Source organism: Aquarana catesbeiana, linkage group LG06, assembly GCF_042186555.1.
Source record: "Aquarana catesbeiana isolate 2022-GZ linkage group LG06, ASM4218655v1, whole genome shotgun sequence".
Taxonomy (NCBI): domain Eukaryota; kingdom Metazoa; phylum Chordata; class Amphibia; order Anura; family Ranidae; genus Aquarana; species Aquarana catesbeiana.
The window spans coordinates 283,341,696-283,356,649 of record NC_133329.1 but is presented as its reverse complement, the minus strand read 5'-3'; the positions used below and the strand labels follow the sequence as shown (position 1 = coordinate 283,356,649).

The window sequence follows — 14,954 nt, the reverse complement described above, 5'->3', positions numbered from 1 at the left end:
TATATTAAACCAAAGTGAGACTCATGTGATATATGAACAGAATCTATACAAGCAACTGTGTGTATAGGTAGGCAATAGTTAATAAGGCTCTAACATATAACCATATATAATAAAAGTCTCTGTGAAAGAACACCCCCACAAGCCGAGAGTCTCTGTGGGGAACAGAAGTTTTATAAAAACCAGGGTCCAGCCAATATGCAGTTCATAGATGCCAGGGACAAGAAACCGTGACTTCCGTGCTCGTATCAGCTGGTGACTTGAAGTGCTCCCCCCCCGTGCTCCCCCACAGGGGTACTGAGCGAAGAGTGGGTGTCTTGGGATGGATGTCTCTGTAGAAATCCTGCTTGCGTTCCTCTGCTCCGTGGGATCACTCCAGTGATTCAGCTCAGGATTCCAACCATGCGTTCCAGGGCTGGGCTTCTCCACAACTTCCCACCACCAATCTCCTCTACTGCCACTTCCAGCAATGTCTTCTCTAAACGGATCATGCTTTTCCTCCATTTCGGCAGCCATATAGAGTGGCCTCCCAGAGATCAGCCTGGCTATGACAAGCTCTACAAAATTTGCCCAATTATTTTTTTCTCCCAGAGATTTGCTAAATTGTATGTCCCTGTCAAAGAAATCAGTGTGGATGAGTCCCTTGTTCACTTCAGTGGCCAGCTGGGAATCAAGTAGTACATTCCCAGTAAAAGGGTCAGATATGGAGTAAAGTGCTACAAACTTTGTGAAAAAGCCACTGGGTATTTGTATGCATTCCGTGTGTACGAAGGCAAAAATTCCCAGCTCCAGCCCCAAGTGCCCAACCTACGTCTACGTCGGTGCAAGTGGAAAAATTGTCTGGGACCGGGCATTTCCACTTTTCAAAAAGGGTCATCACATCTACCTGGATAAATCCTATACACGTCTGCCCCTTTTCTGCAACCTGTACCTCTAGAAAATCTTGGCCTGTGGTACCACCCGAACAAACAGGAAGGGCTTCCCACAAGGTTACAAAGGGGTAATCAGTAAGTCTGAGGAATGATGAAGTGTTGGCCCTGAAGTGGAGGGATAAGAGATATGTACATCCTGCCCACCATCCATGATGACACTTTTCGTGAAAATTCACTGACAACACGGTCTCATCCTAAAGATTGCATGCAACCAAGATTGTAACCTCTATATGTTGAGGGGGGATTTCAATGATCAGATCCTACAGCCCAATTTAGCAACAAGAAAGTCCAATTTCTGGTACAAAAAAGTTGCAGTTTACTACGTTCATTTGGGCATTTATAAGATATTGTCACTTCACTCATACCAGCAAGGACTTCCACCAGAAAACAGTCAATCTGGTTCTGTGAGCAGACTACATGAGCGACATTTGCCAGAGAACATTTTAACAGAAGAAGGCCGAAGACACCAAAAAAAATATTTTTGGGTGGAGTTAGACTATTCTATTCAATATTCCAATCGCACACGTTCCTGGTAAAATGGCACAAATAGTGGGTGCTGCAGCGATTACCAGTTGGGTTCTGGAAGCATCAGACAAACGTACATCTTTGCCAGCACACCATGGATCAGCAAGTTGTCCAAGAAGGTTTTTAATGAAAAGAAGCTACATCACAAAATAGGTGCTAGGGGTGGAGTTAGAGACACCAGTTTTCATTGTCCCCAATGTCACTCCCAACCGGGCCTATTTCAGTGACTGCTTCTGCTGCCATTAGTGAAGGTATAGTGCCCATATTTCTAACAGCCTGTCATTTCCCAGTTTCTAATATCTGTGCTGATCATTTGCCTGCTGCCTCGACTGACCATGCCTCTGCCTTTCACCTTAAAGTGGATCTTTATTGCATTTGAGCACCACAAACCAAAAACACTGTTTAATTCATTTTAAATTTTGAACGCAAACTCCCCCATCCATCCCTCTATGCTTTATTTTGTTGAGCAATCACTTTAAAAAAGACACCTCCCTAGCATTCCCGGATGTGGCCATGTCGAGAAAGGACAAATGATTCATGTAGCATTTACTTCCTGGAATTCATCTGGCCTTAGCTCAAGCATGCATGCAGGAGAGTGTGTTTAGCTGAGAAAACCCCTCCGCCGACTCCTCCCCTCCTCTCCTGAAGACTCCTGGGATGTATGGCATTTGCCTAGGTAAGAAACCAGGCAGTAACTGAAGAAATGTAAAAAAATTAAAGTTACGTACCGGTAACGTCTTTTCCAGTAGTCTTTCAGGACAGCCACCATGAGAGATAGTCTCCTCCTCTTCCTCTAGGAAACACTGCGCCAGCCCATAAATTCTTACTTCCCCCTGCCAGACCTCAGTATATTCCAAGATTACCTCCGGTCAGCTGGGGAGACACAAAAACACATTAATAACATACTATTCCATATCATTATCATGCTGCGTTCTGGTCTTTTATAAGACACCCCAAAATTTCGGGTGGGTAACTAGGGCTGTCCTGAAAGACTACTGGAAAAGACGTTACCGGTACGTAACTTTAATTTTCCCCTTTCGTCTTTCAGGACAGCCACCATGAGAGGATGAACGAGCACTTACCAGTTAGGGTGGGACTACAGCTTGCAACACCTTTCGCCCAAAGGCTTGCTCACTAGCCGACACCAGGTCCACTCTGTAGTGCTTAACGAAAGTGGAATAGCTGGACCATGTTGCAGCCCTGCATATCTGCTCCGGTGTTGCTCCAGCCTTCTCTGCCTGAGAAGCTGCCATAGCTCTAGTAGAGTGTGCCCTTATACCCATTGGGATTTCTTTCCCTGCTAATGTATAGGCCTGGCCAATGGCTACTCTGAGCCATCTGGCAATAGTGCGTCGAGACGCTTTGCATCCTTTTCTGGCCCCAGAAAACAAAATAAATAAAGAGTCTGACTTTCTAAACCACTTGGTCAGCTCTAGGTACTGAAGGATACATCTCCTTACGTCCAACGAATGAAATTTTAATTCCCTTTCCCCCGAGGGGTTGGGACAAAATGAGGGTAGAACTACCTCCTGACTTCTGTGAAAACCAGAAGCAACCTTAGGTAAAAATGCTGGATCAGTCTTGAAGATGATCCGATCTGGAAAAATAACGCAAAAGGGAGGTCTAACAGATAAGGCCTCAATCTCGCTGACTCTCCTGGCAGTTGTCACTGCTACCAAAAAAACTGTTTTTAACGTAAGATCCTTTAGTTGACATTCCTCTAAAGGTTCAAAGGGGGTTCCCGTCAGGCCCTGTAAAACTAAAGATAGGTCCCACTTGGGAAAGGGAGGGCCCTGAACCGGTCTTTGTCTAGACAGAGCCTTAAAGAATCTGACCACCCAAGGGTTGGTGGCCAGATGCTTTTCTAAATAAGCACTGAGTGCTGACACCTGACCTTTAAGGGTACTTATGGATAAACCCCTATCTGCCCCGCACTGAAGGAATTCCAACACCGTTGTGGGACTGTGTACCGCAAAGGAGCCTTCCGCACACCATTCATTGAAACGTACCCAGACCTTTTTATAAATCTGGCGTGTTTCCTTCTTCCTGCTGTTGAGGAGGGTGGAGATTAATTTCTCAGAAAAACCCCTAGCTCTTAGCATACCCTCCTCAGTAGCCAGGCCGCTAACTGCCATTGGTGAACCTGTGGACAGAGGACTGGGCCCTGTGAGAGGAGATCCTCTCGAGGTGGCAGGAATAAGGGAGGTTCGACCGCTAGTTGCTTGAGTACTGAGAACCAAGCCCTCTTTGGCCAATGTGGTGCTACTAGAATCAGGGACGTGTTTTCCATCTGGAACTTCCTGAGAACTGCCGGTAATAATGCTGGGGGCGGGAAGGCATAGCAGATTCTGAAATGCCAGTTCTGGATCAATGCGTCGACCCCTCGCGCTCCCTCCCCTCTGTTTAGGGAGAAAAAACAAGGGGCTTTCGCGTTGCTTCTTGACGCGAACAGATCTACTTCTGGAGGACCCCATTTCTCTGAAATGAGATTGAAAACCTCCTGGTTGAGGATCCAATCGCCCTCTCTCAGTTTGGTTCGGCTGAGAAAATCTGCTATCACATTCTTTTCTCCTCTCAGGAAGACTGCTGAGAGTGAGAGAGTGTGAATCTCGGCCCAGTTCAGAATGTCTGATGCTAAGGCTGACAGGACTCCGCTTCTCGTGCCGCCCTGTTTGTTTACATAGGCCACGGCGGACGAGTTGTCCGACCGCACCTGAACATGGTGGCCCCGTAGCTCCTCCTTGAAGAACCTGAGTGCTAGCCCGATTGCCCTCAGCTCCTTCCAATTGGACGACCTTCTTAGTTCGTCGCCCTCCCAGGCGCCCTGTGCTAAAAGGGAACCCAGATGCGCCCCCCAACCCTTGCCGCTTGCGTCTGTGGTTACCACCTGAGAAACTGGGATGAACCACAGACGACCCTGCGACAAGTTTGAGACCCTCCTCCACCACCAGAGGGATCTCTTTACTTGGGGTGGAACCTGTACCAAGGTGTCCAGATCTTTCTGACTGTGATCCCACACCCTTAAGACAAAGGACTGTAAGGGACGAAAGTGCAGACCTGCCCATTGCACTGCTGGGAGGGTAGCGGTTAATAGTCCCAGGAACGCCATCAGAACTCTTATGGAGACCTGACTGCTGCACTGGAGAACAGCCACTGCCCTGTCCAGTTTTTGTACTTTTTCTGCTGGAAGAAACACTCTCAGTAGCGTTGAGTCCAACAGATAGCCTAAGTACGTGATGCGCTGAGAGGGAATCAAACTGGATTTCTCCAAGTTCATTAGCCACCCTAGACCTGTAAGAACTCTCTTTGTTAGTTCTAGATCTCTGACTAACTGCAGTGGACACGGTGCAAACAGGAGCAGGTCGTCCAGGTATGCTATCACTGATATTCCCTGGAGTCGAAGAAAGGCCATCACCTCCGCCAAGACCTTGGTGAAAATGCGGGGCGAGGAGGATAGCCCGAAAGGCAGCGCCTGAAACTGTAGATGTACCGTTGTTCCACCTACATTTACCGCTAGCCGAAGAAACCTCTGCGAGGCTTCTGTAATAGGAACGTGTAGATACGCGTCCCTTAGGTCCAGAGATACCATGAAGCAGTTGCGGGGCAACAGGGCTCTGACTGTGAAAATTGTTTCCATACGGAATCTCCTGTACGTCACTGACCTGTTCAGGGGCTTTAAATTCAGAATCAGTCTGAATTTCCCTGTGGGTTTCTTCACTACGAAGATGTGTGAATAGAAACCCTCTCCCTCCTCGGTCTTTGGAACTCTGAGAACCACATTTTGATCTACCAGATCTCTTAATGCTTCCAACAGAGCCTCGGCTTTTGCCGTACACCTGGGTAGGTGCGTGACAAGAAATCTCCGTGGAGGAGGATTTGTGAATTCGATATGGTACCCCCTTCTTATAATCCCTAGGATAAAGCGATTGGGGGATATCGCTTCCCACTGTGGGAGGAAGGCCCCCAGTATTCCCCCCACCCTGGTTGGGGAGTCATTGGTTTTTACGGGGCTGTTCAGGAGGGCGAAAAATCGCCCCTCCCCTGCCCTTCTTCTGACCCCAGAATTTCTTTTGCCCTTCCGGCTTTGGAATTTCTTTACGCTTTTGCGGACGAAACCCCTTCTTTGTCTGTGTAGGGGTTTTCCGCTTAACTGGGAAGGATTTCTTCCTGTCTGCTGTGCGGTCCAAGACGGTCTCTAACCCTGGGCCGAAGAGAAGGTCTCCCGTTAACGGTATGCCGCACAACTTGGCCTTAGAGGCGCTATCGCCCGGCCAAGTTTTTAGCCAGAGGGCTCTCCTGGCCGAATTGGCCAGAGCCGCTGATCTGGCCGACATACGGACTGATTCTGCCGAGGCATCAGCTATGTAGGCGATACCCGGCAGAATCGTAGGGAAAGAAGATAGAATGGTTTCTTTTGCCGTTCCAGCTTCAATATGCTCCTGAATCTTAGAGAGCCAGTGCTCCAGATTGCGAGCCACTACTGTGACAGCCAACTCAGGTTTTAAATTACCAATTGTTGAATCCCAAGTCTTTTTGAGAAGAGAGTCTATTCTCTTATCCATGACATCCACCAGGGCCCCCATGTCCTCAAAAGCCAGGTCTGTGTGTCTGGAAACCTGGGAGAAGGCAGCATCTAACTTGGGACTTTTATTCCAGATAGATGTAGGATCATCCGAGAATGGAAATCTCCTTTTTAAGGATCTAGAAAAAAAGGGTTTCCTTTCGGGATCCTGCCACTCCTTTTTAATAGTTTCAACCAGTACCTCATGTACTGGAAAAACTTTCCTCCTTTGTTCCCCTAAACCCTTGTACATTTGGTCATGAAGGGTCAGGGGTTTCCTGTCTTCCTGAATACCGAGGGTTGTATAAATAGCCCCTAAGAGGTCCTCTACCTCTTCCAGGGATAATTTATATCTGGAGGATTTCCTGGACTCCCCGTCCAGGTCCTCTCCCTCTGAACCATCCTGGGAATCGGAGGAGGAACTGTCTGGTTGTCTTTGTTCCACTCCGGAGGGCCCTGGAGCTTCCACTGCCCTAACTGAAGTTGCAGGTTGGGCAGGAGCAGAGCCCTGAGCCTGAGGCGAGGTTGTATCCTGGGGGACTGGACTAAAGGGAGGCTGAAACCTTTCAAATAAGGCTTTAAATGAAGAGAAGGTGGACGAAAGCTCCTTAACCGAGGCTGCAAGTCCTGACTCCTGTTCAGAGTCCCTCTCCTTAACAAGGGAGTCTATGCACTCCCTACACAAGACCTTTGTCCATGTTTCCCCTAAAGTGTCCCTGCAAGAGGCACACCTCTTCTTAGAGCTATGTGCAGACCTAGACTTCTCTGTAGCTTTCTGAAATACATGAAAAGAAAAAAACATTTTGTCACTTTTTTTTTTTTTTTTTAAAAAACAAGGATACAACCCTGGGAGTGCACAAGACCCTCCTTAATATGTGGGGATCTGAGCCTCCCTCCCCTGACCACCCAGGGTGTCTGCCCCCCCATGACAGGAACTATACATGGAGGGACAATCCTAGATAAAGAGTACTCTTCCCCAGGGCACTCTTACCTTAGGAAGGCTGGAGGTAGTGTCCGTTGGCTGAGCATCTGCTTCCGACATGACTTGCAGGTGGTTGCTACTACCGAGTCCCACGCTGCCTGTGCGCGTCCCAGACTCGTCTCCAGCCTGTGCCTGGCTTCCCTATCAGCGCCGCGACCCGGAACCGGAAGTCGTGGGTCAAAGGCAAGCACTCGCCCTTCCGCCGGAAATGACGTCGCCCGTCGTCCGGCCCGCCTAGTTCCAAAAAAAAAAGAAAAAAAGAGAGCGGTCTGTATGGAATACAGGGAAGGTGAACGCTTGCCTGCTGCAGCCCTGTAGCTGCGATAGGGAGTCCCCCCAACCTGAAGCCGCACTCGGCTAGGAAGTGGTGGCAATAGAACGAGGGGTAAGTCCCCCCTATGCCCTAGGAAACCCCTGCTCCCATTACAGGCTCCAAAAAATATAAACAGCGCAGTCACCCTGACTGAATGGCCTGGTTCCTTGCACAGTGTCTCCCCACCGGAGGAAACACTAATACTGAGGTCTGGCAGGGGGAAGTAAGAATTTATGGGCTGGCGCAGTGTTTCCTAGAGGAAGAGGAGGAGACTATCTCTCATGGTGGCTGTCCTGAAAGACGAAAGGGGAAAGTTTAACAGAAGTAAATATGATATACTTTCCAGTCTATTTACTAATGCCATCAGCAGGAGGATTAAAAATAATCAATGTTGATTGGGAGAATGATGTTCCACTTTAACTTACTCTGGCCTGTCTACTGAGGATGTCTGTCTGCCGTCTGGATTATCAACCATGTTTCTGCCTTCTATTTGCATGGACCTCAGCCACAGGGGTCTCACATATGTGAGGCTTTAGAGTAGAGTAAAACCGTTTTTGTTTTTCTCCAGAATTTGTAATTCTCGGATCAGGGTACTAAGGTCTTGCCCCACCCCAAAGCACCTTGTCCCCATGTTGATGAGGACAAGGGCCTCATCCACACAACCCTGGCAGGTGGTTGTGGTGGTCTGCGGGCAGGTGGCTTATGAGAATCTGGAAGCCCTCTTTAACAAGGGGGCCTCCAGATCCCGCCCCCCATCATGTAAAAAAGTATTAGTACATGATTCCAGTACCCATTCACCAAAAAGGCGGCAAAAAGTACCCCATACTCATTCACATAGTGGGACCGGATCTGGGGTCCAAACTCTGATAAGCCCCCTGTCTGTAGACCCCCACAGCCACCGGCCAGGGTTGTGGGGACGAGGCCTTTGACCCCAACAAAATGGGGATAAGGTGCTTTAGGATGGGGAGACAGAGTCGCCCACCCTAAAGCACTCACCCCCCATATTGGGGGCATGTGGTCTGGTATGGTTCGGGGGGGGGGGGGGTGGGGGGGGCGGAGCACTAGTTTCTCCCCCCCTCCCCCGGATAAGGACCTGGTATGGAGTGGGGGGATCCCACACCATTTTTTTTTCACATTCTATTGCTGGCAATTGAAATGTCATTTCATTTATTTTTTCTTTAGAAATGTAATTTTTGCTGCAGCATGTTCTACACATGCTACAGATGGTATACATTCATACTTTTTTTTTTTTTACATTCAGCAGGGAACCCACTGACAGCTGAGTCATCCGTTAAGGAAGCGGTGGCTGGCTTCCAGGCCCGCTCCTTAGCAGCCAACTCAATGCGATAAATTACTGCATTAAATAATTAAGCTAAATCGAACAAATACTACATTCAGTATTTAACGCAAAATTCTTATTGAATTGCACCGATTTACCGCAAGCATTTTTTTACCGTATTGTTTTGGGCCGTTCTTTAACATTTAGTGAATTAACCCCATTGTTTGTGGGGTTCTTTTTACCAAAGAGGCTTATGGGACATGTTGGTGTTTTGTGGGTTGCGTGTTTTTTACTGTGCATTTTGCAGCATTTGGCATTCGTTTTTTCACATGGCAAAATGTGTGTTTTCTTCTGTGTTTGGTGTGTCGTTACCAATTAATGGCACTTAAAGCGCAACTAATAACTTAAGGTGTATAATGGTGGCCATACACTATACAATATGATTGTACAATCTCCTTTAGACTTACCAAATGTATATAAAAGGAGGAAACACCTATTTAGCCAATCACTCTAGATCCAACCAGGTAGGCCCTTGCACTACATAACTGATGGCAGATCTAAAGGAGATTGTACAATCAGATTGTATAGTGTATAGCCACCTTTATACACCTAAAATTACTAGTTGCTCTTTCAGTGCCATTAATTGTTAACACATCAAACACAGCAGCAAACACACATTTTGGCAAGTGAGAAAAAAAACCAATGGCAAATGCTGCAAAACACACAGAAAAAAAAACAAAAAAAAAAAAAAACCGCAACCCGCATACAGCACAGCCCATTTAAATCAGCAGGCTGCCCTATGCGTGTCACAGGAAAAACGAGACAACGTTCGCTCCCACTATGCTAGATGTGAATGGGGCCCGAAAGTGAAATTGGTGCTTTAACACATGAACAATAAGTTTCCATTCACATCTGTGCATTTCCTTGCATTTCAGAAATGTGCTGCACCAAAAAATAGGATTTTTAAAACAGCTTACCTGTAAAATCCTTTTCTTTGAAGTACATCAGGGGACACAGAGCCATAGTAATTACTATATGGGTTATAGGCCACCTTCAGGTGATGGACACTGGCATGTCCTAAATTAAAAGGTGCACTCCCTATATAACCCCTCCCACTACTGGGAGTAACTCAGTTTTGTAGCAAAGCAATACACATGTATACCAAGAAGGGAGGGACCTCTGTGTCCCCGATGTACTTCAAAGAAAAGGATTTTACAGGTAAGCGGTTTTAAAAATACTATTTTCTTTTCATACATCAGGGGACACAGAGCCGGACACTGAAGAGAGGGAGACACAACAAAAGTAAGGCACCAAGAGACTAGAGGACTTATTCTGCAGTCTGCAGTACTCTGCGTCACTCATGCTGATAACAGGGGAATGAAGCACCACAGAGAAAACACTTAGAGCTTTGGATAGAGACAAGTAAACACTACAGATATATGTGCTTAGTTCAAATTTCATAACCGAGGTTTACAACGAACCACTGTAAGCTTAGTAATAAGCAAGAATTCCACTTTAATACATGTTTTATGGACTTGATTTGTTAACATACTAAAACTAAAATTATGCGGACCCACTACATATTACATTTTTTACACAAAGCATGAAAATATACTGAGTATATAATATGTAAGTCGCTTGTATTTACCTTCATTTGAACAGCGTTTGTGATGTATGTAAAGTAGTGTGGAGCAAAATCAAGGAAAGACTGCACTTCCAGACGAGGCATCTGTTTCAAAATAAATCGATCATCTGCAGGAAAGCGAGGGTCAGAGATGAACGATGCACAATGAAGAAGTTAAAACCGTACAATTTTTAACCCTATTTTTTCTCATTAAAGTACAAAATCTAACTCACATTTGAGTAACACTCACCCACCGACACAAGCAGAGTGTTTTATACATATGTACGGTAATTACAATCAAAAATATAAACAAATGTTAACTTTATATTCTATATAAATACACGCTAAAATGCATTCACACCCTCATATATGATACACAGATTTATTGAAAAGATAAGAAAAAGCCAATCTTTTTCCTATTTTCACCTGCACAATTGGATAACTGAAGCATATATTCACACGAGTTATTGTGTGAACATTCCCTCTCAAGCTATTTAGAACCTGTCTTTTACCCAGGATGCAGGGCACCTGTTTAGAGTTCCTGTCATTAAGAGATGGAAACCAGATGAGATCAGATGGTCGAGAACGTGGACTACAAGAACCTGGATGAAATGTAAACTCCAAACTGGTCTTGTCCAGACAACTTTGCCATATACCCTCCCCGCTTGTTTTAATCTCAATGTTGGAATACCAGCTACACAGGAGTGTACCCAAGACAGGGTATCTGCATTTCGAATTTTAGCACTAGGCCCATGTTTTTACTGTTAAACTGTTCCGGTCCCCCCCCCCCATCCCATACCTGTGGTAGTAACATCTCCGGACCCAAACCAAATCCATTTGTCTGAACTACATAGTTCCTAAAAATAATCTGGGCAGTTTAGAACAAGCTGTGTACAAACTGTCCTCTTGAAGACAGAGCAATGTTCCTCTGCTTCTGGGGACTATTTCACCATAAGAGTTTTCTCAAGCAAGGTTGGCCAACAGTTGCAAAGCTTGCCTCAAGTCTTCTATAGTAACCAGTTATACAAAGGAAAAAAAACTGAACAGTTTGTTTGTGGGTTGTTGCCATTCTTTGATGGCTTATGTGTTGTTTAACTGCTCCACAACCTATAGTGTAGCCTTAGTAATTGGCTTCCTCTAAACCAATTGAGATTCAGTGTCAGAGCTTTGCATCATTATATTGTCCGGGTACACTGCAGCATACTTAAATATAAAAGTATATCAGCGCACGTATGTCACAAAATAAAAATGTAAATAAAAAATGAAGCAGCTGAACACCAGGGTAAACGATCAAATCCCTCTAGACAAATAATAATAAAAGGTGCAGCGCTAACTCAATGGGTGACCATACAGAGAAATATATAATATATAATAAACCGGAAGCAAAAAGAAATGTCCAACAGTAAATGTCCCAAAAAGACTGACATAAATCCACCAGAGGTGTGATGATAACAGCAGACAATGATGTGTGATACTGGAACCCTTCACCATAGATCGAATGGCCTCTCACCTGGTCCTAAAGATAATCAGGCAATGATACAAGATCGGCAGACAAGGAGATCTACATGACAAGGGACTCCTCCGGATGATCAGATGGCAGGTGGGTATCATAAGCATGTAATCACAAAAGGGACAGACATAGTGCTCTCCGTATTCAAATGTTTATTGTAAAACGAATAAAATCAGACTTACATATCAGGCACTTCACAAGTGCCAGGAAACGAACATGGACACACAGTGTGTGAGCGGTGGAGCATGCGCAGTAGCAGCGGATGACGTCACGACGTCACGTTCTAGACGCGTTGCGTCCCAGTGGGCGGGGACTTCCTCAGCAGATGTCGTGACTACGTGGGCACCCGCGCTATAAGGAGGTAAGTTGTCATGGCAACACCAAAGACAACTAAGATAACGTGTACCGGAAATGGGCAGACTCCGGAAGTGTCTCCACATACATCATTCCGAGCCTATGTAGCCCAATTAAGTATAGAGAAGGCTCAAAAATACATATGAAATAGTAAAAGTATATAAAACAATCTGGTGTCAGCACAAGACATACCCGAAAGTGAAGTCTTGAAAGAGCAGTATCAGAGCACCATAATGTCTAAAATAAAAATGCAAAAAAATGCATGATAACTGTCATCCGCGGCCACCGACTGCTCCCCATCATAATATAATAAAAACATTATTACCATCATGGTACTAATTGTTACATGATATGGTAAAATAAGGACATTATTACCGTCACAATACTTTCTCATTACACAGACAATAAGAAAAGGGAAAAAAGAAAAACTAAAAAACTAAAAAACTTTATCGATCAGATAAAAAACAATTGGTATCGAATTCTACATTTAACCCATCGGGGTGCATGACCCCTGTCTCATAGATCCAGTGGGATTCTCTTTTACTAAGCTGCCGGATGAAGTTACCCCCTCTCCAGTGCTTAGTAACCCTTTCAATGCCCCAAAATTTTAAATACTTAGGGTTTTGTTGGTGGGAGATCTTGAAATGTCTAGACACGCTATGGGTCTTGAGACCTTTCTTGATGTTATTAACGTGTTCAGCCAGCCTGACATGTAAGGGTCTTGACGTTCTTCCAACATACTGTAGACCACAGCTACACTCCAGCATGTAGACCACCCCAATAGTGTCACATGTAATGAGCTGTTTAATCTCATACTCTCTGTTAGTAACCGAGGCCAAGAATTTTTTCCTCTTTTTGATATTACCCTTAGAATGTTTACAGGGGACACATCTACCACAGGCATAAAAGCCTCCCAAAAAGGAAAAAAGCTTATCTGAGGTAGGTACTGGGGGGTCAAGAACACTGGGTGCCAAGCGATCCCTAAGCGTAGGGGCTTTTTTGTATATAAACTGAGGTCTATCAGGTAGTATGGGGCCTAAGACTCTGTCTTGTTTCAAAATAGCCCAATTTTTTTGAATAATTTTCTCAAATTTCCGGTGTTGAATATTGTAATCCAACACCATTTTGAAATTGTGGCTATCATTAGCAAGGGGCTTAGAGGAATTGGCAATCAGTTCATTCCTCTCTAATAACATGATTTTAGATACCTCTTCATCTAATAAGGCCCTATTGTACCCCTTCTGTTCGAATCTCGAGGTGAGGACCTCAGACTGGCTGACAAAATCCTCCACAGTAGTACAATTCCGACGCAATCTTATATATTGCCCCCTGGGGATGTTACACAGCCAAGAACTGTGATGGCAACTCCCCAGGGGAATATAAGAATTACGGTCGGTGGGCTTAAAATAGTTAGTAAGAGAGAATTTATTTTGCAAGATACTAATAGATAAATCCAAAAACACCACTTTTTCAGAGCTGATGGTCCATGTGAGAGATATGTTTCTGGAGTTGTTATTTAATGATTGAATGAACTCATCCAACCTGGATCTCTCGCCATTCCAGATCAAGATGAGATCATCAATAAATCTCCTGTAGCACAACAGCTCGGGGGGGCGATGGAGAAAGACAGCTTCATCCTCCCAGTGGGCCATAAAGATATTAGCCACACTGGGAGCAAAGCGGGCCCCCATGGCAACACCCCTGGTCTGCAGATAATATTCTCTGTCATACCAGAAATAGTTCCTCTTGAGGCAGAAATCCAGGCAACTCAAGAGGAACTCCTGGTGACCACCAGAAAGGGAAGACGAAGCTAATGCCCATTCAACTGAAGTCATTGCATCCTCATGGCCAATGATAGTATACAGTGAACTTACGTCCGCTGTTACCAAGAATGTGGAAGGCGAGCAGTTTAAAGTATCAAGAATTTGAATAATATGTTTTGTGTCCTTCAAAAATGCTGGAGTTTGCATGACCAAGGGCTGCAAAAAAAAGTCGATATATTGTCCTAATCTTGCGGATACAGAATCGATCCCATTGACAATGGGTCGTCCCGGGGGGTTAACCGTGTCCTTATGGATTTTAGGTAAGAAATATATGATGGGTGTTCGACAAAATAAAGGATCCAAGTATAAAGCCTCTTTTTTATTCAGGATTTTACGGTCTTTACCGTCCTCAACAATGCTATGTAGCTCGTCCTTAAAAGATAACATGGGATCTTTATTAAGAACATGGTAAGTGTCACGGTCTGATAAAAGGCGGGACATTTCATTTTGGTAATATTCTTTACTAAGGATAACCAGCCCACCTCCCTTATCCGCCGGACGGATCACAATGTCCTTTCGTTCAGTTAAGGATTTAATTCCCCGTTTGATGAACAAAGGGTCAGAAACTTTTTTAATATGTAATTTCTCCAAATCTTTGGAGACCATATTTTTAAAAACATCTAAATGTTTATTGTCTGAGATCTGAGGGTTAAATGTAGATCTGTTACGTAAAGTGGAGTAATTTTGTCCAGAGGGCCTGGGCCCTTGAGAGGGATGGGACAAAAAATATTTTTTCATATTCAATGTTCTAATGTATTTTTGAATACTCACATACGCACTAAATTTGTTGAGATTTTTTATGGGTGCGAATTTTAAGCCACGATCAAGGACCTTAACTTCATCGTCACTAAGGACAGCATGACTAAGATTGTAAATCCCTAAACCTGATGTGGCCTGGATTTTTTGTATTCGCTTCCCCCCTCTGCTTCCTCTCTTTGTTTTCGCTTTAGGGGGGGATTGGGATTCGATGGTGTGTGTGGTGCCCGGTGTCGCCAAGGTTCCTCTTGGGCAACCGGATACTGAGATGGGGGGTATCTCGGTGCCCCCCGTTGTC

The 14,954-nt window shown here is 45.1% G+C and overlaps 1 protein-coding gene across 3 annotated transcripts in view; it reads right to left on the bottom strand.

Annotated features, from left to right (window-relative positions):
• The window catches only part of PIKFYVE (phosphoinositide kinase, FYVE-type zinc finger containing), a 455,233-nt gene that overhangs the window by 43,426 nt on the left and 396,853 nt on the right, over positions 1–14,954 (bottom strand). For all 3 annotated transcript variants that reach the window (XM_073633422.1, XM_073633423.1, XM_073633424.1), the window contains one exon: positions 10,238–10,341. In XM_073633422.1, the coding sequence (XP_073489523.1) occupies positions 10,238–10,341 (104 nt within the window). The remainder of the gene's footprint in view (positions 1–10,237; positions 10,342–14,954) is intronic.